The sequence below is a fragment of the Rhea pennata genome, chromosome 2 (genome assembly GCF_028389875.1).
Source record: "Rhea pennata isolate bPtePen1 chromosome 2, bPtePen1.pri, whole genome shotgun sequence".
In the NCBI taxonomy this organism is placed as follows: domain Eukaryota; kingdom Metazoa; phylum Chordata; class Aves; order Rheiformes; family Rheidae; genus Rhea; species Rhea pennata.
In genome coordinates, this window is record NC_084664.1 from 12,074,395 (window position 1) to 12,101,489 (window position 27,095).

Consider the following 27,095-nt stretch of genomic DNA (forward strand, 5'->3'; position numbering starts at 1 on the left):
TTTGGTGAAAAGGATGTGGGCAACAGTAACTTTACAGAAATATCTTTTGGAGCATCTGATGCTCAAATCCTTGTCCTCCCAGTGGGCCATTTCTGATGACCTTTTCAATATGCTGCTTAAAATTGGGAAATGAATATAGGTGTTCCAACTTCACTAAAACAAATTTCCCTCCATGTATGGTCAGGGAGTGCTTTTAAGGTAGCAGGCCTTAGCTACAAGGTCAGTGAAATCCATGTCAAATGGTCTGCAGTGAATGGGTATGTCAGGGCATCCTCTTTCCTTTGAAGAAACCTCTATTCATGTTCAGCGGTGCAGTCATGCATCCAAAGTATCATTTTTCTAACTGTTTTTTGACTTGTCTTAGCCAGATGACTCCAGAATGATTAGGAACCTCTTACATTAACTGTCTGCAGAGTCTGCACTACCTCCAAAATGTTCAAGACTCATTACGCTTTTAAATTGCACTTTAAGTGAGAACTAACAGACAAAATGGACATGTTTATTGTTCAAAATTTTTAACTAACATATTTTTAACTGAAAGAAATGTAAAAATATCCAGGTTCAAGCTTTCCACAAGCCCATCTATCTTTGACTAGTAAAGATTTAAATTCATGATTCCACTTATGAATGTCAGCTTATAGCTTATTTCATATGTTTAGGAAGTGTTCCTTTAAAACATACTGTTAACCAATGTAAAACATCAGGTACCAATGCAACAGGTACAGAAATTTTAACATTTGTGCTCAAGGCCTAAGCATAATGCTGTTGCACTAATTCAAGAATAGTTTTGATACTTTTTACATCAAAACACTACCAGTTAAACACGCAGATACCTGTATGTCTACACAGACATCTAATCTTGTGGCAATCAGTGCAGCTAGAGCACAGCTTCATTCATTTCATGGGTATGCCTGAAGAAGTAATCTATACAGGAAGGAAAAACAGTAACACAGAAGGTAAGAATGTAAGATTTCAAAAATCTACTGACATAGAAAAGAGATGATAGGAAATCATGTTACAGTTGATCTTTGGATAATTAACTCAATGGAAGAAAATGTTGGCCAGAACAAGTATGGAAAATGTGAATGTGGATCAACAAATTATATTTCTTATACAACACATTATATATATAAAAATATACATAAATTATATAACACATTGTATTTTTCGTATGTGTTCCTGTCTTGATGCTGTATAGTACTGTTGATGCTGTATAGTACTGTTTTCTGCAACATAATGCACTATTTCAAACACAAAAAGAAATATTGTTCACTGAAAAGTGGGGTAGGAACATTCCTCAGCGAGACTTAAATGATTTAATAATGAAATTTGGAGTTACATAATCTGACTATCCTGTCTGTATGTACATTAGTACCTGTTATCTACGTTACATTCCCAGCATCACAGACAAACATTTTTTTGTTTCAGACTGATATGCACATGGACACTACTAAAGCTTAATGAGAACCATCTAACAAATATCAGAGCATACACTGTCCTTGAAGGGGCCACTGCTTCCAAGACATTTGGTAGCTGCTACTGTTGCACTGTAGCATCATTTTTGTATACCTGGAGTAAATTTTAGCCAGTTCATGCATATATTTGTGGCACAATAATATTCACAGATATGGTATGGTGTCATCAAAATGCATGAGAGGAAACCAAATCCATCAAGTGACAAGATCATTTATACAAAAAAAAAAGGCTATACTTATAGACTGATTAGTTTGTCATTCAACTAAATATAAAAAAACGCATGAATCTTTGGCAGAATATACTTAAATATTAACTTTATTTACTTTTCATTTTACAAAGCAAGCTATAACAATCTGTAAAAACAAAACAAATATCTAGAATCCTGAAACCACACATTAATAACAATAATAAAACACAAAAACTGCAGATCACAGAATTAGACTCCATTAAGCACATTGTTGCAGTAAGTGGCACCCATTTGAAAGATGAAAAAGAGCCAAAAATACAGTCTTCTATATAGATACGAGCAAATGGCGCTGGATTGATGCAGTAAAATCGTATAAATCCAGGTTAAGAATGTAAACTAATTAAATTCTTCTGATGATTTTTCTTTTGCTAAGACACGCAGAAAAGACTTATCAATCTAAACAGAAATGAGTGAGAATACTAAAAAATTCTGTATTGTTATTTGTATTCCCCAAAACACCCTGGCCACCACAATAACCTACAGTGAATAGAGTACAATCTCTGTTTGATGAGACATAAATGCCTTGATTCAGAAAAAGCACCATTATACAGGACAAAATTTAAACATGTGCTTGAATGCTGACTTATTATGGGCTAATTTAAGCTTATAAATGGGCAACTTCTCAAATCATGTTGCTGTTAAAGGAAGGAAGAAATTCTATGTTATAATACTTCTCTCAGGAAGACGCCATGCATATCTCGACTTTTAAGCTCCATTTCTCCCTTCCTTTTTTGTTCTTATTGAAAATACAGCAATATTCAAAATGCTAGTCTCAAAGTAATTTCAGAAATTCTTTTTGTCATCAACAGCTGGAAACCAATTATTCTGATACCAAGTGCAGTCACCTTCATGAACACAAACTAAGACAGAAGAATTACCAGTGTTAGGAGATGAGAAATATTTTAAATTTCCACGTAATTATTTTCTTAGTTGAAAAGGCTTTTCTAAATAATTGTTCAAATACAAAACTGCTGCATCTTTCTATGATAGAAATTACTATAATTTATTAATAATTCTGACTCTGATTATTTCATTTAAAACAGTTGTAAATAAGACTCTCCACCTTCCTGGTGGCAAATCCACATTGTCACACATCTCTCTCATTCAAATTCTTTCCTCTGAGCATAATTTCACCATAACTTCATTGTTTAGAGATAAAGTATAAAAGCGGTTTGATATCCAGGTGACATACCTGGACAGGCACTAAGATACTTGGATAGATATTCTATTGCCACTCTGAAATTAATATGACTAGATGGGTGTAAAAAAAGGTGAGAAAAATGAATGCAACAGAACAAAGTCTTTACTTCATATAATACCACATGTATTTGGTTTTGAAACAATCCTGCCCAAGGATGTGCAATTGCTGGAGTTTTCTTATTCCAAGTATGTGTTCAGTTTTCAACTCAGTTTCCTTATTTTGTGCTTAAAATTCTGTACTATTATAATCCTCAGTCTGCTTTGTATTTTATAAACAGTATCACAACAATTGAATTGCCTTAAGCTTTCTGTGAAGATTTTTTTTTTTAAAAAAAGTCGTAACACTTTCAAATAACCCACAAAGCTCTAGTTGACTGTTAATTTCTACTATAAGCCACCCTTGTGCATTAATACAAAGCCTAAGGAAATAAAAATACCTCAATAACATGTGAGAGAATCTGCATTTAAGTGACTTGATGTATATATTCTCAAAGACATTAAAAGGGAAAAAAAGAGAAATAGAAATCAGGGAGAGAGAAGAACATTTTAAAATTTTTGGATTAAAACTATTGGAATACTTTTCCATACTCCACCACTTTCTGCCATATTCCCAAGTGTTTGGAAATACTCATGCTAAATATAAACACAAAACCCTAATTTACAAAAAAAAGTATCCACTAAGACACAAATAGCTTAATCTAGCTTGGTTTTATTTCTGCCATTTACGTTGTTTAAGACTGACATGATTTGGTTAAATAAGGTCATCTGCTCACTGTTCTAAGAAAGTCATTCTGGGTTAAAAGCAAACAGTTTTAATACTATGATGCAATCTAAAGCAATAGTTCTGAAACTGCATGGTGAATCCAGTGATGATATCAGCTCATGGAAAAAACAGATTTGACCAAAATAAGGAGGTCAAAACTTATTAGCATCTCTGATTGAAACAGACACTTACAATTCAGAAACTATTTTTCTATAGTATTTCTTCTTTCTGCTCCTCCTTCCATAAGGACGCCAAGTGGCATCTCTTCACTAAGCCGCCACCTCCCATGCTCACAAACTCTGAACTGGTACCACCAAGCACTTATCTAAGACTGCAGTCACACTTTGAGGTTGCCTCCTTTTCTTTCTCAGAGTGTCAACACCTGAAATTTATATTTCACATCTCAGGATAGTATTCCTTATACCATTTTCTTATCCTTTTGTTAAATATGTAATTTCTAGGAAATGTGAGTGCTCTATTTACTCACCAATTATAAAAGAAGGATGGCAACAGGCACCACATGCATGTAGCACGAGCCAGTATTGAGTCTTACTTGCATTCTTCCACTGACTTTCATTTAGGAAAGCTTCTGTTTGGGGGCTTTTGCTGTGTTGTTTCCTTAAAAAACAAACATCTGTTCACAGCTGAGATACTCAGGCTGTCTCGATGCCGGGAACTAAAACTGGGCCAGGGCACAGGGTCAAGCACTGACCCACAATTCTGTTTAGCAATTAGCACTCTCTCTGGCACAGTTTTGGCCCATGACGACTAGCACTGTCCCAGATAATGGCCAGACACAGTTCAGGGAATAGTACATATCACAGACTGCTCACAGTAGGTAGTTCAGAGATGACCATATGCTGCAAAAAAGTTTACGGACACATCCATGGGAGCCAGGCTGTGACACTCAATCACAGGACCAGGGAATGGTCCCTGGCCCTCATTTGTTTGGGTTTTTCTTTAATGCTAGTATTGATGAAGCCTTAGAGTTTTGGATGCTACTTTTACAAGTAATAATAAAGAAGAAAACTGCCGATATATGAAAGGCATCATAACACTAATTGCTGTTATCTGACATACCAGATGTTAAGTATGAGAAATTGTGGAGAAAGCGGAGGAATTATTTACTTAGATATTTATTACACTTATGAATCTCATGCAAACCTGAGCTCTGGAATAAAAAACAAATATTGTTTGGGTAAACTGCTGCCTGATTTCTAGACACTAATCTTTTACAGCTGATTGATGTGGATATCTGATTAAAAAAGATAGAGCTGAGATTCTAGCTAAAATGATATCCTAAAAGCAGAGGTATAGACTATGCTTCATTATCTTCTTCAGTTTGGTCCTAACCCAAATGAAGGGTGGCAATGGGGCAGGAGGTGGGGGTTGCTTTTTTTTTTTTAATAGAAGAACACCTAAAAGCTATGAGAACGCTAAATGTTTCTGAGGCATGAAAAGCTTGTGTTAAACAAATACAACTGACTTTGAAAGATCAACCGTATTTTTCCTAATATTATTAGAAATAACCACCAAAATCATCTTTAAACCAGAGATGGGCTTTAAAGTCCCTGAAGTACAGAGTGGAGGGTCAAATAAATATCTTGGAACACCAACTGAGACATTCACAATTCAGGTCCATCTTTTTGGTCTCGTTTTGCAGAAATATGCTCTCATTCCTGCTGGAATTCAGCTGTCACCATTCCTCTCTGAATGCGTCTGTGAAAGTCACTGTCCCCACAGCAAAGGTGGTAGAAGCAAATGAGTGCCACCAGGTTCTTCAATTCACGGTCCTGCATATTAATCACAGTATTAGTTAACATATAGGGCTGAATTCATGCAGCTAGGTACCAGAACGTATCTTTTGTTGCCTCAGTTTCACTCATAAGCAAAGGGACAGTGCAGACAGCTGGGAGCAAGCCACTGTGAGGGATCCCCGTATGAACAGCAGAACTCATCTGAAGATAAACTAAGCTTTTGGTGCTGAAGAACAGATGCTTGTTGCTTCATTACTAAAATGTTCCAACTTCAGATTTTTCCTGTTGTCCACTGGAGATTACTACTCTTTTTCCTTCATTGTCAATGTCAGATTGAAAAAAAAAAAAAAAAAAAAAAAGGCAAGAGGGAATAAGACGAACCACGTGTTTCCAAGCCTGCAGTTCTGGTCTATTAGAAGAACATTTAAAAAAGTTACAACTACATCCAGGATACTATTTATTCAGCTTTAAAAGTGGGAAAACTTAGCCCAGGAAAAAAAAATTAAAGAACCCTCATATTTGTTCCTTCTTTAGGACTTCTCTTGCAGCACATAGTCTTGCAGTCTTATAATTAAATACTGTTTAGATTATTAAAAACACTTATAAAACTATTCCAGATGCAAAAGTATCTCAAGTTGAAGAACTCAATACTACATAAATACTGGAAAGGTCATGGGGTTAAAAGTTGCATAAGGAGGTTTCATGGTTTTAGGATTTTTCAGGTATCTTTTCTTCTTCACACACCCCTGCACATGTTCTCTCTTCTTCTAGCTCAGGATCTGTAATCCATCCCTAGTCAGCTGAGTCCTTAACCATGACAACCTTAAGCATATGCCCATTTTTAACTGCATATTTCAGTTCAAATTGGCTTCAATATGACTTAAGCCCATAATAAAAACAATTCGTCCAATGTAACAGTATTTATGTACCTACACACTTCTATAAGCAAATAATATAATCTGTAGCTGCACAATTTCACAACAGTATTCTGATATAAATCTCTTATATGTGAATGTCATACTGCAATTACCAGTTCAGTCAGCTTTTCAAAGGACAAGTTCACAATAAAATGTCCTTTAAAATAGACTATAGAGAAAGAAATACAGACTACAGAGAAAGTACTTGCTCTTGGCTTTAAGTGGTTGCACAATGCTCCCACAGTAGCAATTCCACTTCTTAGAGTATAATAGAATCCAACTTCAGTATACTAAGTTATATTAACCTCAGCTTTGACAATAATAGATAACTTAATGTCCAAAGCTAACATTTTTTTAAGAAGTCACATGCAGTACTAGTTTTCTAAACATAAGAGCTTTTTTTAAGATATGAGGATGAATCACCACTAGAGAACATCAAGCTGGAAAAAAAGTAGTTTTTCTCCAGCACAGGAAAGGACTGTCATCTGACAAACACTCCAGTTCATCCACAGGATATTAGGCCTGGGAGAACTTACTGGGAGAACTTCTATAACACATTTTTTGAGATTAGCAGACATAAGGATTTCATCTGACTTGAAAAAAAAAACTCAAATGGAACAACTATCAATTTATGAATGCCTGAAATATCAGGGTAAAAATCATTGCTCATGTCTGGTGAATACATATGCTATAATTTATATGTTGTAGCACCTATTTACATGATGATGGAGACATAGCTTTAAGGGTACATGTTCATTTAAGACCTTCTAATAGACCTGACCCTAGACACTAGCCAGTGAAACTACTGTCTGTGCAGCCATTGCTTCACCCAGTAAAACTACTGTGGCCTTACTGTCTACTTTGCCTATACTAAGGCCTTGAAAAGCAAACTCTGCTTCTATCACTGACTGGGAGGATCGAGCAGGTAGAGTTCAGCAGGTACTCCAAGGACAGATGAATGGACCTCTTCCAGAAGCAGCATTCACCTCTCCTACAGTTCAATTTTGCCTAACATTGCTGAGAAGTCTTAGAGCCAGCTTTAGATTTCAAAGCTATTTTACTCACGTCCAAAGACTTTCTGAGTATCTGTGTCCCTATCTGCCATCTTTCATTATTTTCCCAGCCAATTATAAGGGTCTGAATTTCCTCCAGTTTTAAACTTGGTTCAGTGGGAGCCAGGTCGTTTTGTAACAAAGTGCCCCTGCAGAGATCATCAGATATTGCAGCTGGAAGGCACAATCCAGATCACTGTGTTAAAATAAGCCTTGAGATATATACAATATAGTTTTATTTTATTCACTATATATTTTGATGTACTGAGTGTTATTATGGTTAATTGCTCAGAGCCAAAGGACCTTGCTGTAAATTCAGCCAGCATCTAACTCAGTGCATGTGACACATCACAAAACTGACTGGAATAAAGATATCTGTGAAGACAGTTTCACAACAAAAGCACTAGTGACTCATTAGAAGGGGTGTGAGTCAGTATAAAAGCCAAAACACTACTGAGAAGAAATAAATAAAATAGGATTAAAATTATCTTCTTGTGCCAGACAGTTGAGACTGAATGTCAAGGAACCGACATACTCTGTTTTGATTTAAAAACACTCCTAGTGACAGTGATCTGTCCCTTGTCCTTCTTGACCTTAGCAGTTATTTAAGCAATTGAAAGTATGGTGGGGAAGGGGCTTTTCCATCTGATCCACAAAGCTGAGAAAGAATCTGTGACTCAGAAGTAGGTAACTTCCGGGTGTCTATCTCTAAGGGAGCTTCTTCTTCAGATAACATTCCCTTACGTGGGAAGATTTGTTCCTTTGAGGAGTCAGTGTGTGGGTTTACACCTTCCCCTTCTTCCCTGCACATCTTTAAGTATGCCTACATACACATACGTGCTGCATAAAATAACGAAGTTTGTGGATTACCTGATCTTTAGAATTTAAAAAGCAATTTCCTTAAATATCAGTAAAAACAAATTGTTGCCTCAGGTTGATTTTTAGTTTCTCAAATATATCACATTTAACCAAGCTACTAGGCTTTATATGGACTATGTAGTCCTTGTCCAGTTATGTTTTTATGTCTATAGTTCAGTCATTCCACCACAGTGACAGAAAGAGATTACTTGTAATAACTTCTTGCCCTCCGCCCACCACAACAGCGACACTAATAGGTACAAACAAGACTATCCTACCAGGTTTGCAGAGCATTCCTTTTACTGCACAAACAATCCAAACGTTGCCTTTGCTATTCAGCCCTTATGAACACAATAATGGAGGAGCAAAATATATCAAATGCAGTATATTGCAAGAGTACCCAGGTCCTTCTGCTGCTAAGTTTTCATACAGACTAATGAAGGAAAAGAAATTCAGTAGGAAAACAGTAATGCTTCAGACCAAGTTAGGCAGATCACAAGTACACCGAAGAGAGCAAGAAGATGGATGGTAAAAGGAAGATAAAAATGCAAAACAAGTTACAATTCTGTTGTCATTCTGAATAGCATCTTTTATTCCATATGTTAATTACAGCAACATATTAACTCCTAAAACTGGTATAATTTATGCCTTTGCCCTACAGTGTCAGAAAGGATGAAGATACCTACCAGCTAGCTTCTCCAGACTCCTCTCTTTCATATTTTAAAAATCCAGAAAATACACATATATATATATTCTCACCCATCCCTCAACTTCCTTTTTCTCCCCCCAAAAAGCATGGCTGAAATACAGTCTTTAGAAAACTATCCAGTTAGAGCTAAATTTTCCATGCCTAAGTAGCAGACTCAGCCCTGGAAAACAGGAGATAAGTACTTTTTGTCTTTGGCTGGTGATTACACTTGGCCTACGAATGATATTTGTTGAGGCCATTCTAAAACCAGGAATTGCTCAAGGCTCACTCCTGCTTCCCTGTTTCTTCTCCCTCTTCCTGTCCTGACACCTGGTAGTAAAAGGTAAAGATAAATAGATTACACTCACAGATTCAAAAATTGTTCCAAAAAATGGTGTCTTGGTCTTCTTTTGTTTAGGAGGAAGAGCAGTTGCTGTGATGCCTCATTTCCTTACTGGTAGTCCAAACGGATCAGATATCTTGACTCAGCCTGTGTGTACTGGAAGCCCAGTCTCAGGCTTTTATGGTGACGGTGTGCCTGTGACTGCAGACAAGAGGTCTCTCTCTCTATGGCATATGGCTTCTGACAACTCACCACAAGCTCAGCCTTCACAAAAAAACGTATTATATTATTATGCCAATGTTCACCACCCTATGAAAATAAAAGTAGATTTTCTTTGGTTGGCCTAATTTTTAAAGAGGATTCTCAAATATCTTAAGATTTTACACATTCCTTTCCTGCTCATCTGAAACCTAGGATTACCCTTTCACTCCACAGTACAGAATTTTCACTCCTGATTTCAGGTCTTGGAATCGAATACTTTCATTCTCTCTGCTACTTGCAATCAAGCTACTTAAATACTTCTGCCATGAGTTTTCTATTCACTCTTGAAAACTGTTGAAAATAAAAGTAGAGTTTGTTCTTATTCTGTTGCTAGAGCTACTCAACCTCCTCCAAATGGTTCCCAAAAAACACTGGTCCACTGTTTTTTCCCTGAAGGCAACAGAAAACACTTCTTCAGACTGCATACGCTGTTCAGAAAGCTGAATGCCTCCTCCTATGCCCAAACACAGCCTGGCATCCAGCAGTACATTGTGTGCAATGTGTCTTCACTTGCACAGGAGAAGTAGCTGCTTTTCAAAACAAACGGACAGACCGACAGACAAAGGGTCGGGAGAAATTTCTCTCCTTGGTACAGGAGCAAGCTGCCTGAGGACCTCTGTCCATACTACAGAAATAGAGAATGATATCATCCAAAATCTTTTAAATATAAGAATTCAATAAAGAACAGAGAAAATATACAAAATGAGAATCAGATATATGCAGTTCAGATGTTCTTCACCTAATGACTGGACAATGCTAAATATATAGTGGAGCATCATTAAGACATAAACAAACAAAACTTTTAAGGTCCTTAACCTTTTCAGAGAGTAATCTGAAAGAAAGAGGGTTGATCCTTTGATTAATACTAACTCCCTTTTTTAAACAAGCAATGAAAATGAAAGATTTGTTTTCATCCATGCAGGCGACAGATATGCTCACTCCTTCTGTGACAATTTGGTTTAAGCTAAATTGGCAGTATCAATGAGACTGAAGCACATGCTTAAAATGCTTTGCTGAATTGGGGCCATATTCTACATAACTTTGCAAAAGCCATGTTCAGCTGCTCACTGAATAGTCAGACCACGTGGATGTTGAAGTTCTTACATCGTATTTAAAAACTGTGCTCATACCCAAAAGTACAATCCACAAACATAATTCAGTTCTCTTTGGACTTCACTCTTTACAGAAAACAAGAGAGAGCCTGGCGGCTGGAAAAGAATTAACAGTTTGAGGCTAAACATTCAATTGAAGACCAAAGCCCCACAGCAGCTTTCACAAGATTTTATGGTGTGTGGTTCTGCAGTGCCAATATAACTGATGACTGCTTTCTAGCTTAGTCAGGAGGATCCAATAATGCACTCATGATATGAAGCACTGAAAAAATATGGGATACATAAGTGCCTGATTACAGTTGTATGTAAATCTCAATACAAGCTTCAATAAAAATAATAAAAGAGCTCATCAAAATTCAAGATACTTTCATACTTAAAATCAGCTTTTATAACTATTCGAACAAACTGATTTTCAAAATCACTCAGTTTGTTCATTTCCCTCCCCCAGACAGAACCAAAGGAAGTACTTTTCCAAAGACATAAATAGACATACACTTCTCTCACACAATTAAAAATTAAGAATCATTTAACTGACAGTCATATACTCAAATGATGATAATGATAGCATTAAAATCATCACAAGCAACCTTACATATACTTGATTTTTAGATTATTTAAACAAGATGTAAATTTACCATCATTATGAAGTTTCACATACAAATATCAGTAACATTATTTTAAGTAAAATACTTTCAAAATTCAATTATCTGTTTAATATACTGGATTTCTCTTGTATATTTTTGTTCATTATCATCTTTTTATATATGGTATAATTACAATCTAAATTTATTAATTCAGTGCCATAGAAGATCTCAGCTGAGGATCTATTGATAGCAGGCACTGAATATACCATAGAAGAAACTTAGGACATGTCATTCCAAGAAATACACAGTGTGAAATCTAGGAGTAATGTACTGGGCTGAGAAGTGCAAATTATAAATTACTGAAAGGGCAGAAATCTTGGGTTGTAGTTATAATAAATCATTTTATTCAGTAGCAAGGATATTTAAGATGTTTCTACACACATGTCCCTTCCCACTGCATCTGTCTTTTTCCACCCATGCTGTTCATATCCATATCCTCAGTAGGATGCAGTATTTATGATGCTGCATGATGTAACAAATTGCTAAACTGATCAATCCAGCTTTAAAAACCTACAAGAAAAAAAATCTTGCAAAAAAAGCAAGATCTTCTTGTTTCTTTTCTTTTGTCTTGTGTTTTAAATTCCAAGCACTATTGAAATGATTCACCGGTAAACAGCAGCAAGGCATGGGGACAATGGATAGGTCTTCCAAAAGTCAGCTTCATCCAACATCATGTAATTACACCCTCGGTACTGTTGCTGCAAGTCAGGCTCCCCATGGATTCTCATTTTGTCCGTACTCAAATAACATCAGAGTCTAATCCGGGCAAAACACTTGCACTGAATAGATCAGAGGTGTGGGATTCAGCAATTACACAACCTTCAAACTCTTCTCCTGAATACAGGCCATGCCTGAGTATCTGTGCAAGTAACGTGACTCAGCCTCGACTGGCACTGGACTCAATAAAGCAAGGAAGTTTATACAAGCCAAGAAGGCAGCCCTTTGTTTCTTCCTTTTAAATAAAAATGGGAAAGGAGGCACACTTCAGTATTTCAGAGCTGCACTGCAGCCATACAGCATACTACATATTATGTTAAATGACAGTGTTAGGAAATGGGCAGGGTGGAAGTAAGAATCTTTATATAGAGCTCAGAGCTGTAATTCAACCACTTACAGTCACATAAATACAGCCCTACTGAACACAAACTGTACCTTTCCCTGGTATTAGGCTATTAGGCAGATAAGGCTCCACTTTGGATTTAAAAGACTTAAATCGAGAAATGATCTTGTTTTTCTTCACCCTGATAACCGTGCCACAAGACAGGATGAATTTCAGCACTTTCCACCACTTATATAACAGGTGTACTTATAAATATGCAAAGATGATTTGAAAATATAGTTTCTAGTCCACGTTTTATGCCTGAACAATTTACATAGCTTTCATCAAGTACAAAGCATTGCTTGCTCTTGCAAGAAGTTCCTGTACAATTTTAGGCTACATAAGCTGTATTTTTGTTTAGCGTGGTTTCAAGTCAATAACAAAATGAAAGATTGAATAGGAGTATTATTGACAGAAATGTGCTTTTATATAGAAATGGCATAGCACACCTTCAGATCAGATTTCAATTTAAGATGCACTATTCTCCACAAATGCCTCAAACTGAATGGAGAACATACTAATTTGTTTCTAAGCAGAAACAGCAATATCAAAAAAAGGCAAACATCAAGCATGATTAGCAGAACACACGTACTTAACCTAGAGTTTATACAGTCTTTGAGTTTCACATAATTAAGAAATTGTTACTCAAAGAGAAGAATTTGTTTTAAATTAACTTAAGAATAAAGATTTCAGTTTTCAGCATGTTGGTCTGACATGTCTCAGGAGCACTCTTTCATATGGGAAAACAAAGAAAATGGCTGTGGCAAAAGAGAACAGTTTGAATTATTTAAACCATGATCTCCCACATAAGTCTAAGAGGACTGGTGGAAAAACAGACAAAAGAGGAATTTCACTCATGGAACCGAAATATCACTGGCAAAGATGACTGACTTATAGCAAGCTACCATACTAGAGCAAGACTCCTTTGCAGAGAAGCTCCAGAGATCAGAGAACACAATCAAAGAATGGGAAAAGACCAGAGAGAGGAGTAAGGAGACAGAAAAAGAAATGAAAGCAAAAAAAGTATCACAGACAGGCTCTCTTTTCCTCTCTCATACTGAAAGAGTTCACACCAAAAACGTATTACCTTTCAGAGTGCATCAGAAGTGATTACTAGTTGCTCCTAGCAAGCTGGCAAGAATTCTCTAGACACAGACTGATTTCCAAGACAAGAATGAAGTCCATATATGGGGAAGAGGAAAGGGGGGAACCTGTTAGTTTGTGTCTCTCCATCATAGGCTGTACCATAGATTCTTATATATCAAAGACTGTTTTTAACTATTCACAGACATAGCTTTAAAGTATACCAACAGTGTAGCCTTGATGCCAGCATAATTTTGGCATTTATTTTTAGGCGAATTGAGTTTCATCCTAAGCGAAAAAATAAATATAGGAATAGCTTTCAGCAAGACTCATGCATTTTCCCTATTTAAGTTCCTAGAAAAGAAACTACAGCCTTTATATTGAGAGCGATGCCATAGTTCTATTTTGGGGAGATTTCAATTACCACCTGTTATTGTAATTCCTATTGTAATTTCCTTGTAACTCCTAGTGTAATCTCCTATGGGCCAAAGTCTGGGAAGTCTTCCTTGCTAGGTTCAAGAGAGGAATTCAGAAACTGTTTAAGATGAGGGTTGTGACCCTGTCCATGACAACAGTCACACAATATTTTAAAAAGGAGTATGGAGAAAAACAGATGCTACTATGTTTCAGAAGGATAAGGTTACTTAGAGGCTTTATTCTCTCACTTAGCTTTAACATATACATGTTCGTAAATAGATAGTGAGCATTTTTTTTACAACGATGCATACCATGTTTTACTATTAAATAACAGACAATCACACAGTACCTACCATTTTCAAATCATTACTTTTCACAAGGTTTCCACTAGCAAAACTACCTTATATCACGGGAAAAGTCCAGGGAGACACTTCTTTGGGCCTCAGAGTTAAAGTAGATCTACGACAGAGGTAAAAGAGAAGCCTAAAGCTCAGATCACCAGGCTCTTCATGTCAAAAATGCCAACAATCTTTTTATTTCTTACAGCCTTTCCCTCCTCACAGATAAACAGGAATAAAGAACAAGAGCTAAAATGCACCTTGAAACACTTTGTATTTGAAATACACACACACATGCAGAGTAAACAGATACTGGTGGGAAAAGCCAAGGAGAACTCAAACAATAAAAACAAAATAAAGTATAATTCTCTCACTGGAGAAACAGCAGCATAAATCTGATCAAAGAAGTAATGGTTTGTAGAAACTAGTACTTCAGGTTTCGAAAATCCTTGTAAAAGAATCAGAGTAAATTTAAAATTAAAGGACGATTGTCTAAAGAAGAGTCTTAATATATTCTTAAGGTATTCGGCTTGTTTTCTTTCCTAAAAAAACTCATAGGAATAAGCTGGCATATGAAACCTGAAGTTATTTCTAGTATATCCTGAAGCAAAATGGCTGAGATGATAAAGGAAGTTAAATCTGAAGTTACATTCATAATTTGCCTGAATTAATCAATTACAATAATGAACAGTCGAAGTCCATAAAAAGCAATGTACACATGTAATTTGACATTTTGTATGACACGTCATAGAACTGAGCAACGTCTGCCAAAACACTGCAGATGACATTTCCCTATCAAAATACATGGAAAAGCATTTTGCAGGTCAGCCTAAACAAGATCACCACCTACAAATGACAAATAGCATTACGCAGTAAGAGGACTTCAAATTGAAATTCTTTAAGTTTCAGAGATAGTGTGGTCATTTACATGACCTCTGGGATAGAAAAGATCTCAGCATATTTCTTGGATACTACAAACAGTAGAGCTGTAGGAGCTGCTGCATGAACCAGCTCAGATCCCCCTCAGGAGGACAGATAAACCAGCTCTGAAGAGAAAGAGCTCACTCTTCTCCCAGCTGCTTTCCTAAAAGCATACCACGGAGGGAAAAAACTAAGTTACTGAATACAGTCAAGAACAGAATTTGCCAGACAACTCTGAAAGATCCAATAGTCAAAGACAAAAATTTAACAGCATTCTGCCTTTTTCTGGCTCAAGGAATTCCCCACACACACACCCTTCACTAACTTTCCACAAGGTGACCCCAATCACCCTGGCCAGTCTCTCAGCACCCTTTGTGGAACCAAACGTTTTCAAGACACTGACCTTCAAAGCTGACAGAAAATATCAGACTCGTCAGGAGCTCCAGTCTTCCTAAGAAGTACCATCAACAGACAATGCTGGCTGAGGCATCATTGTGCTCACGAAGAAAAAGAGTTTCTGCACTAAGCAAAAGAAAATTTCGTACTTCTACTGCAAACAAAGGAATATGTTCTCTCTATGCACAGGCTTCTATACTGCTCGGAAGGAGAGGACTGTCTTACTTTTTTACTGTGCTCCAGAAGTGCTTGCCTCAGGAGGGCAGAGATACCAGCTTTGTGATACTCAGAATAAACAGACAGTGTTCACAGACCTTCTAATGGCAGCACAGAGATATGCCTTTAGTGCTTCTATGCCCTTCACAAAGCAGGAGAATAAATCTAAGTTACCCAGCCTGGCTAGTGAAGCAAAAGCAAAGATATCAGAGTAAAGAAAAGCCATCTTAACAAAACCTTTCGATAAGAACAGTTTTGCCTTCAGAATAAAGTAGGGACTTCCAGTTAGCTGTAACTTAGTATACCGAGAAAGCATTGACTTGAAGCACACTAAAATCACTTACATGCAGAACTAAAAATAATAAAAATTCAAGAAACACTAAAGGGGAAAGAAACCACATTCACAGATCTATTTAGTTAACTAAAAAAAAGATGCATTTGTGCTGTATAATAGTCAAAATTAAATACACAACTAAAGCAGCAAAAAAGTACACCTGCTGCAACTCATTTCACTGTTGAGCACTGACTTCACCTCCCTCAAGTATTACAGAATAGGATGCATGAAGGACTAATTTTCAGAAGTGAGTGCTTTCTTCTTATTCTTCATCTAAACAATTAAGGGCAACACCCGCATACAAAATCCAGTGATCTCACTACATATAATAAATATTTACAGAGCTTTTAGAAATATTTCTTATTGATCTGCCACTTCATGCTTACCCAGAGTCACTTAAGCTACAGGTAAATATGTGAGTAGTCAGAACTGAAACCAGTATTATTAGAGCAACTGTATTTGATATCCTCTCAAACTGTAAAGTATGTAGATCCTTAAGGTGTTCAATACTGATTTAAAAGAAAATGGCTACTGCAAGTAAATACTAATAATCACTAGTAAACTAATGCAAGTGAATTAAACCTGAAATTCTCAAGTGTTTTTTCAAATTACTAGGATAATACAGATTGCAACACTGGACAAAAACACTCAACAAATACTGCTACAGAAGGACTTACCACACTTAACCTGTATATATATGGTCCAGAGTAGATACAGTGGTTTACCTAGCTACAGGCACATCCTTCTTACATTCCATCCTATCAAGTCTACTAGTTTTGCCCGACTTTTTTTTCCTAAGCAAGATTCACTTTTCACTATTAGAAAATATTCTTCCTTCTCCTACATAAGATTTGTCAAATAATCCCAACAACCTCTCCAGCTTTCTCCTAGTTAACATCATTCATTAGGACTGCTTTAATCCCCAGTGTCCATGCTTCTGCTCTTGGGAAACCTTACAGGTGTTTTCTGAATTGCTCTGTCAAATTCTCCAAAGTCTGCAGTGGACACAGTATGCTGGATACTGGTATCACCCAAGTCAGAGCTGGTAAGAGACACAGATAAAACCTTGCGACTACAATGTGTCAAATGCGGTAACAGCAAAAAATCTGTAAACATAAACTGCAAAGCACTTTCTTACATCAAAAAAAAAAATCAAGAGATTGAACTTCTGTTGGCCCCCACAATTGTGATCTTCACAATAAACCAACTTTCTCTATCACAATATTGACCTGAATAAAAGTAAAGCCAATTAAGATTATTGCCAATATGTTATTTTCCCTCTTAGCCATAAGAATCACTCCAACAGCCCAACAGTATTTTTTTCCTAAACAGTTAACCTCTCATTTCACAACACTTAGAAAAACTTATGCCATCTTCAAAATGATGTGTGCATTCTTTCAGACTAAACAGATATGGCAAGTAAAACCGGCCTCTCCCTCAGAATTCCGCAGAAGGTTTTGCCATTGATATCAGTTAAAAAAAGAATAGGGCCATTTCTAATTTTACTGTTTCACCAGATAACTGTTATTATCTGCTATCTGTTGTTTGTTCATCCTCAGGTTATCTGTCAAAGAAGTCTAGCATTTAAAATGCAATTTCCATTTTAAGATTCTTTATTAAAGCTTAACTGCTCACACATCACCACAATGCCATCATTTTATTTGCTCAGGTATTCATCAAAATTATTACCTCGTTATTTGAATCACATTTCTTTCAACAAGGAAAGGAGAAGTATGCAAAAATCTAGATTTTGTTCAATCTCCTTGCAATTACAACAATGAAAAATTTGATTTCATATGACTCAAAGTATCTTCACAAAAAAAAGTTTAAGTTTCATTTGTTGCTGTGATCTTCAAGGTATGTAACTATATCAAATCACAGTTGCAGAGTAGATGAATTTCCAAAGGAAACTGTATCTACAAAATTTCAGAACTGTTAATGGAACAAGACACTAGAATCATGAAGACCACTTTTGTCTATTTTCTCATTAAATGGTAACAGTTGCAATAGACATAAGCCCTGTAATCATCGAGCTAATATTTATCTTTATTAATATTAACTTTATCTAGAGGGGCCACAGGGAGGGGATAGTTCAGCTGCAGGGTGACTCCAGGCCTGCTTTCTATGAAAAGATTGTTGCTAGGGCCTCTTTATTTTGCCAGGCTGTTTATGGACACATTAATATCCACACGCTAGGAAAAAGACTGTCAGTACATTTCATTAGTGTCTCTAAGCCAACCAAAAGAATTTTTAGACCTTTACTAGTCTAGGCAGACTTTCAATCACCAGCCTACCAGTGAAACACCATGATCCATTACTTACACTTCCGTATTTGTCATAGAGTTTGTTTAGAAACATTTTCCTGGCTTCTGAACAGCTCCTACCAGACTTACAAAATATTTTTTAATCGTATATACAAATCAAGCCAAGATTTGAATGAAGAAATTTTGATATCATGGTTAATGTGGAGGTATGGTTTTTGGATCCAGATGGCAGTAGGACCAAACACAGGTCCTGATATCCTTTTTTATTTACATAATATTCAGACAATATTCTAAGAATCTCTTCTTCCCCTCAACTGCCACCATGCTATAGACCCAATCTTAAAAGTAAAAGCAAGCACTACCTAAAATGTCCTAAAAGTTGGCCTATGAATGGTCCAATTCAGTCTTTGGAAATCAAATAACACCTCTGAAGATCAAAGGGAATACTTCCTTTTCAAGCTAACAACATAACACACTTTGTAAAAATTTTTCCTTTCTGGAGTCATCCAACTACTTAAAATATGACATTCTTAAAAAGAGGTCAATGCTAATTTTTATCATAAAATAATGTGACAGTTTCCACACCCATACAATGAATGCTGCTCTGAGCATTGCAGGTTAGATCCTAAACACATTACACCTGTCAAACTGCCAAATTCAAGCAGCTGAGGTATTCTATTTTCTTCTGTTCTCAGCAAACAGACCAGTACAAGCAGCATGGCATGCTCTCTTCCATCCCTCCAGTGCCATGCCCAGGCTGCTCTGAGATGCTCCATCTGGCTTAAGCATCATTCTTTGTGAGCCTCCTCTGCTGCTGCCAGAGGCTCCAACCCAAAGCAGCATCCACGGCCTCTGAAGCATCTCTGTTTCAAGGTGAATTGCTCTGAGTATTCCTATCTTTTGTTCTTTATTGCAGAAGAACCATGACGGGCCACAGTAGGTTTTATATTTGCTTTAAAGTTATATTTAACCCAATTGATAAATAATACCGGAGCTAGCAATTAGAAGCCCTAGGATTACTGTAAAAAATTGATTGATTTACACAGGCCTAAAATGAGAAATGCTGTGATGCATTCCACCAAGCAGAGCTAAATGAAACCAGATCCATTCTTTTTAGCATATATTTACTTTACTAACACAGCAAAAGATTAGAAATGACTCTGCAGAGAACTATCATGTTTTCGAAATGCCCCACAAATATCACAGTTGAAGAAAGATACAGAGACCATTCTCAACAATTAGGAAATGCTGTTAACAAGCCTAGAAAAGACCAGACCACTCAGCTGGATGACTACTGATTGCAAATAGCTTTTCAAGGTGAAAAAAAAAAAAGAGAGAGAGAAAAAAGAAAAAAGAAAAAAGAAAGAAAAAAAGAAAGAAAAGAAAAAGGAGGCAAGGAGGCAGGGGAGGAAAAAAAAGGCAGAATGGGATCATCAGGACTTGGCAAAAATCAATCTCATCCACTGGGAAGGTAGGGAAATATACATGCATAATTTTACAAGGATTAAGAGTTTGTGTCAAACCCGTTATGTGCTGTGGTGAATTCTTATACTGCAGTGAGTCATCTTGTCTGACAGTTACTGGGGAATTAAAGCAGTTACTTTAAAAAAATTATATGTCCTGCTTGACGCTTTATACAGATAGCCTCTTTAAAAAATTAAAATGCAGTCAATGAGCCCTTAAGTACAGAAGAGAGGTGGTACATTTAGGATTCTCTGTATCACACCACAAGCATCCATTCTGAGCTATGAAAACCTAAAAGTGTCTATTGATGTCCCTTTAGAGAAACACTGATCTTTCCATTGCTCTCCACATCCAATCCAAACCCTATATCAAAAATTAGTTTATTATATCAGCCTTTTATATAGCATAAAAGTTTTTTTCTGACAAAAATTAAGCTTAAAAGAAAGAGATGTGCTAAATCTGTATTTCTTTCATATGAAAGAATATTTGAGTTGCTAGAATAAAGACTATTTGAATATTTGAATCTAAATGACAGCATTCCCCTTATCATGGAATAACATAGGCAGGTCAATATCCTAGGAGAAAAACAGCATATTGACTCACAGCCATGGGTATATGTTGAGTTGTTGGTTTGGCAAGGAAAAGCAGTGCTAACTTCTGCTCTTTGCACTGTGCAGCATAATCAGAGATAGACATTCCCTGAAGCTGGAAAGGGCAGCTCCTCACAATGTATGTTGTTATAAATACGTTTCTTACTGCCTGCTTTGCCTATAAAACTGACACCCCATTGGCAATTTTCACATATCCTGGGGAAAAGTTGTTAGAGTATCTGTGTTGTGTAATACAGTAAAGATCATCTGAATGATCTACTACGTGTAACCCTTGGGCATTAATGCTGCTTTACATCAGCTAGCAATAAAGGTATATTTACAGCATGTCTTCAGGACAGCTGTTCTAGGAACATCCTGGAGATTTGCATAGTATACTTGACAAGACATTACAGTTACCTCCATGAGAACCTTGACATTATATACAGTAAATTCCTTAAGTCCAAATATCAGAGTAAAGTCAAGTAGGTCCAAATAATAAAAAAGAGCTCATATGCTATTGCTTTAAAATGCAAATTCCTATTAACTCATGAGTGAATTCAGCTTGTAATGAAGCAACTCTCCCTCTCCAACTTGAGCACCATCCAAGAAATAAAACAGCTGATGAGTGGAGATTCATCTTACAGAGAAAGAAAAGTTCCTGTGTCCAGCATTCCTGATTTTATCATAACTTTCATGTTATTTGGTATATTTTCTTAAAGCCTTAAATCTTACATATACTTACACGAGAATTTCAGCTTTATATGTTTTGAGTAAGTCAGTCTTCTCTCTGCCAGAGAGAGAACTGAAAACATGAGTCAATGTGCCCTAAAGGCTCAAAAAAACAAGAAGCAAACGCAAGCATTAAATTTCTTAGTTCATTTTTTAGCTAAATTCAGAATGTATTAACACTTTGCCTTTGTGCAGTTTATGCTCACTTGCTAAGCAGAACACTGTCTCTTAAGCCGTGAATTGAAAGGATGACTTTGTGTCCCAAACCACAGAGGTGTGGTAGTTATTGAAATTTTCACACTTCGTAACCTCTCCATGGGCGTAGAGTCACCTGGCAAATGTTATGCAGAAATAATAACTATAGGAACTAACTACAGCTTTCTGGCCCCAGTCCAGCGAGTACATCCAGACATGCAGATTTGCTAGTATCAGTCTCCATGCAAGAGGCTGCCAGCCACATCTTCCTTCTGAAAGTTTGGGCAACTTTGCTGAGTATTATTCTGGGCAAGGCCCTTACTTGCTCTTTCAGAAGAAGGCATTCTAGAGTAAAGGACACAAGCAAAAGACAGAACTTAAGGCTCAGGGAATAAGAAAGCTGGCCAAACAATGACCCAATCAACCCAAACAATATCAAGTGAATATAATCTGGCAAGAAGCTGTAACTAAAGCTGAGGACCAAATTAATTTGCTGAGTGCATGTCCACTGCCTTTGGGAAAAAGTAATTATTTACTGAAGATCTGAAGATGCTTTTTTGGAAAGTGCTCTTTGGAGAAAAGTTCACACTCAAAAAAATCTGCTATGCCTCATAAATGAGGGAGGACTGAAAATACAGTATGGAATATAGAGAGAATAGTTTCTGAACAGGATGTTTTTCACATTTTCCATGTGGTGTCTGTGGTTCTTAAGTGTTCCTGCTATGTTATCTGACACTTCAGTAAAATACTGGAAGATATTTAGACCATCTTTTCCCAATTAATTTTGGTTCAGGAAGTAATTGGAAGGGCAATATAACCTTGTATACCCTTAAATTCAGGGAAAAATTAGAAAAGTATTTAGGGGACTTTTTCAATTCTTAAATGTTTTTAAGTAGAATTACAGTTTTTAATAGCAGAATTACAATTACAGTAGAACTACAATTTTTTAATAAGAGAACACATCTCAGGACTCTTGTTTTTATTAAATCAGTTCTTCAGTTAACAACCCCTAAGCTATACCAAAATGTAAGATGATTCAACTAATTCCACCCAGTACAATTTTATACATATTTAGAAAATTAAAGCCTCATAAAATTCTAAACAGCCCTAAAGAACAACTACTGCAGAGTGACATGTTGATTGCATCAGCCTAGAAGGACTACAGCTTTCTGCATTGCAAGCAGCAGTACACCCAGTGGAAACTACTACCGAGTGTCAAAGAACACATACGTAACATGCCAGTCTCAGACACATACATTCATACTGAGCAAAACAAATGTCTTCAGAATATTCAGCTAGATAAGGAAAATTCCACAACTTACCTCAAATATCCTTGCAGAATTTAAATTGCTATTGCTTCTCTATGTTCAGAGAAACACAGAAACATTTTCCCATCCCAAAATGAAGTGAAAACACCATCATGAAGTGTGCTATTAATGCCTTAAGCTGAACATAAAATTACACATCAATACATAAACACAAAAGTTATTTTTAGTGCTCAAACCACCTACATCAAGCTACACTATCTACGTAATTCACCTTCTAACACGGGGTAGGCTACAGGCACATATCCTGAGAACACTGGTAAACATTTCTGACTTTGACTGATCTTCAGCTTCTTAATCATAATAATGAAACTACCAAAATCTAAAATAGTTATCTGAATGTGCATCCATAGTAAATTTTAAACAGCTATATTAAAATCAAAAAAGCACATTAAGATCACAATAAAACAGATGTAAAAGGCATGTGTCTTGCCCACAATCAACTAATGGGTTAGAACTGCCACAGAAACAAACTTAGCAGAACACAAAGTAAACACCTTTAAGACAGACTCTCCTTCCCTCTAAAGCAAGAGGCTGAACTGCCTAATCACTCACAAAAAAGGCACTGCAACATAGTTTGCCTTATCATCTGCAAAGCATGTGCTACCTGTCCAGGAGCCAGTTCATGAGATTATTCTGTCAGTACCACTTCTGTGACTGAGACTACACCTCATGCACAACTCAACATGGAAATCAGAGTCAGGCTGCAAGGGGAAAAAGATTGTGGACAAATTTAAACAGAAAATGACTACCAGCAAAGATGCTAATTGCATCTGGACAGCATCCTCTGTGCTAGTGGCAAAACAGTATTTGTCTGGACACATGGACACCAGTGATTTCATGTAACGTTTCAAGAGGCATTGCATGGATTGCACTTGCACTATCATACATCTGCAGTACCTAGATATCTTTAATTCACAGTCTAGGAATCAAGCTGCAATAATCCTGCCAGTGCTGCTCTCTCTTTTTCACAATGCAGCAACTTTCTTTCAGAAGCTGTCCCCACACCTTTGCTGCCCAGGAAAGTCTTGAGAACTGCGCGCGACTAGATTGCTCTGGTACATGTGACAGCTGCAAGACCCACAGCATTCAGAGGTGCCAGAATTGAAAAATAGAGTCACACACAAAGCAACAAAACATTTCAGGCGTTTAGCATTCGAAAAACATTTTCTTAGCAGATTTGATTCAGGAAAGCATTAAAACTGGAGCACAATTTAAAGTAGTCACCTCACTCGCATGAGAGATAAGCACATGTTTAAGCAAGCAGTCACTTATCTACTACCATATACTTCAGTAGTTTCTAGATTCAAGAAGGTAGTAGAGGCACCCTAACACATCATAAGCACAACACACATTAAGGCCTGTGTCCTGCAAAAATTTATGCACGTGCTTAAGCATATTGCAGTGAATATACTCCACTGAAACCAGTAGACTGGCTCATGACAATGAAGTTATGCACATGCATAATGTGCTACAGGTTCAGGCCTAGAAATGCATAAAGTTGCCTTGAAAACCATTTAATTCAGAGTTAATATGGCCAGAGTAAGACCAGTCTTCTATAGCACAACAAAACTTTACAAACTACTGATCCTACTGTATGTAGTGATTAGCTTTCGAGATAGGCCAGAAGTTGCAATAGGGGTGCCTAAAATTAGGAGCTTTAATCAGTGAATGACTTAATTTTCTCAGCCACTGAGCTCTGCAGTTTACTTAAGTGAGAGCACATCAGGAGTGGCTTGGGGGAAGACACTGAAACAAAGATGCTGACCCTCTCTCCACCCACCTCCCAGTTCCAACCCATTTTCATTCAGGCTGCTACAGTCAGAAAACACTACTGTCTGCTGGGTGCAATGTCAGTAGCACAGAGGGAAGATATTGTCAGTGGGCTAAATTCATTCCAGCTCTAGCTCCAGGGAAGTTACAACACTGCAGATACAGATGTCCAACTGCAAACCACATCCCACTTCCTCAGCGTCTTCTTGGATCATGCTTACAGCAACAGAAACTACACCATAAAACTGTATTACAACTTTAGCACACCGAATTAGCTTGCTTCTAACTGAAGATCTAAGTTTTATCTTGGTCTTTTGCAATCATTTACTAACATGTTTTAATTCCTATCTTGTTGGTGAATAGACAACAATGTGCGTACACACCAAAAGCATTTTCTGCCTAAAGCGAGAGTGTTATGTATACTGCAATACCGGGATAAGTTCCTCCTCCAATGCCCTACCACCACAGATAAGGGTCAATGAATAAACAGTACACTGTAGTAAGGCAATATCATATTTAACTTTTCTTATTTTCAGGATTTCTGGGCACTGGGAGGGTAATGGGAGAAGAGAAACAGCAATGAGAGCCAACAGCAATCCCAGTAGCTCCTTCTCGTCTTCACCATTAAAGCGTTAAAAGGAAAATACAATGTCAACATCAGCTCCTCCCTGCTGATGAAACTGGCTTGAGTGCATTTTACTTTCTGGCTGGGAGCCCTTACAAACCGTTACAAAAAGACGGAAAGACAGACAGAAAGCCAGCTCGACATATCCAACAATTCCAACAACTAACGTGGGACACGGTAGATCAGTTCCCCTCCTCACGTTACGTGTTACAGCCAGTCAGTGATAGATGAACATTAATATTTGGGGTTTTCTTTCGTTTAACAAAAGTGGAGAGGGAGAGACCAGCTAACAGTACATTTGTACTTCAGGAAACAGCCAACTCTAGCATCAAGATATATAAATACTCCCTACTCTCTTCCTCTGGGAGGAAAAGATTACATATCATACGCTAAAATCGTGGCTAAAGCCGACGACACCGGGCTCTCGATCCCAACCGGCGGGAGACCCCGACGGGCAGCAATCGCTCCACGCGTCTCGCTCCTCCGGCAGACCCGAGCGGATCGGACGCGGAGCCGAGGCGCGCTGAGGCCGGGCGAGCGCGCCCGGGCCCCCCGCGCCCTCCCCGCGCCACGGCTGCCGGAGAGCCGACCCAGCCCGAGAACCGGCGAAGCACCAACGCGAACCAAGCCGAGAAAACCACCACCAGCTTTCAATTAAGTAAGGGGGAAAAAAACGCAATAAAAAGACCATTTTCCTCTATGAGACCTAACTAGCATTTTTTTTTTTAAATAACCTTATCAGCCAGTATTTTGTTGCAGCTGATTTACACATCGATCCCCATGCGTGGACTTCAATGGCAAGTCCCTCGACACAGTCAAATGGCTTTTTTGCACCAAGGTAAATGGCAGATTTCTGTAAAACTGCATTTTCTTGGCAGGACAGGAATCCCTGCAAGCCAACCCTAAAGATTTTTCCATCTTCCGTAATAAAACATGCAACGCTGGAGCGGCAAGCCCTGCTGCCAAAGCCCCTCTCCCACCTCCGCCAGCGCCGTGGCGGCAAGAGGAGGAGGAATGTACAGGTAGAACAAAAAAAATCATGCGCGTATTTTTGCAAAGCCGTGGAGGAAGGTGGCTGGGAGGTGGAAGGGCGAAAAGAAGAAGAGAAGAGGCCGCGGACGCCATGGGGAATCGGGGAGAGCACAAAAGCAACGCGGCTCGGAGAGACACCGGTTTCCCCAGAAACTAGAAATGCAGCAGATTCCCCGCCCGGAGGCACAGGGCGGAGGGGGGGGCCGGGGCTCGCTCCGGGGCTGTCACACGGCGGCCGGCGCGGCCCGGCCGCGGCGCCCCGCCGAGCCCGCGGGCCGGGCGGGGGGGGGGGGGGAGGGGGGGGCGAGGGGCCGCGGCTGCCCGCGGCGCGCGCCGCGCCGGCCGTTCAACTGTCACCGCCGCGCGCCCGCGCCAACCGCCAACCGCCACCGCCCGCGCCAGCCGCCGCGGCCGCCCGCGGGGCCGGGGGCCGCTCCCCGCCGACTTACCCTCGGATAACTCCAGCTCCAGCTCGGCCAGCCGGGCTCTCACCTCCAGCGGCAGCGACATGCTCTCGAGGCTGCGGTCCGCCATGCTCGCGCCGCGGGGATGGGCTCCCCCCTCCCGGCGCTCCCCCTCTCTCCCCCTTTGTTCGCGGCTGCACGGGGAGAGGGAAACCGGCGGCGCCGCGGCGGATGCCGAAGTCCTCCGCGCGGGCTCAGCGGGGCATAAAGGAGGGAGGCGGGCGGGCGGGGAGTCCGCGCGCGGGCACGGGGCGCGGAGGGAGGGAATGCGGCGATCTCGCCTCCCCTCCCCTCTCCTCTCCTCCTCCTCCTCCTCCTCCTCCTCCCTCGCCGCTTCCTTCAGCGGGGCCCCGCCATGGCTGCTCCCGCCGCCGCCGCCCGCCCGCGATCGCTCCGCATCGGCTCCGCGCCGCGCTCGGCACCGCGGCGGCGACTGGCGGCTCGCCGCGCCCCGGCCCCGGCCCCGGCCGCGGCCCCGCTCCGCTCCGCTCCTCCCTGCCCGCTTCGGGCTG

General features: G+C 38.8%; 1 protein-coding gene and 1 long non-coding RNA gene across 9 annotated transcripts in view; both read right to left on the reverse strand.

The window, feature by feature from the left end:
* Positions 1-26,818, reverse strand: part of DIP2C (disco interacting protein 2 homolog C) — a 318,346-nt gene extending 291,528 nt beyond the window's left edge. For 6 of the 7 annotated variants that reach the window (XM_062568858.1, XM_062568857.1, XM_062568855.1 and 3 more), the window contains exon 1: positions 26,569-26,818. In XM_062568858.1, coding sequence (XP_062424842.1) covers positions 26,569-26,653 — 85 coding nt within the window. In that variant the 5' untranslated portion in view covers positions 26,654-26,818. Of the gene's footprint in view, positions 1-14,270; positions 14,287-26,568 lie in introns of those variants that run through there. The other variant, XM_062568859.1, reaches the window with a different exon arrangement.
* LOC134136783 (uncharacterized) lies at positions 876-15,764 on the reverse strand. 2 transcript variants are annotated; one of them, XR_009957550.1, is made up of 3 exons: positions 15,580-15,764; positions 14,318-14,376; positions 876-924 (listed from the first exon to the last, which is right to left on the reverse strand). It is a non-coding gene; the product is annotated as an uncharacterized LOC134136783 (long non-coding RNA). The 2 variants fall into 2 exon arrangements; XR_009957548.1 differs by lacking the exons at positions 876-924; positions 14,318-14,376 and adding an exon at positions 4,807-5,479.
* Positions 26,819-27,095: the final 277 nt, after the last annotated feature.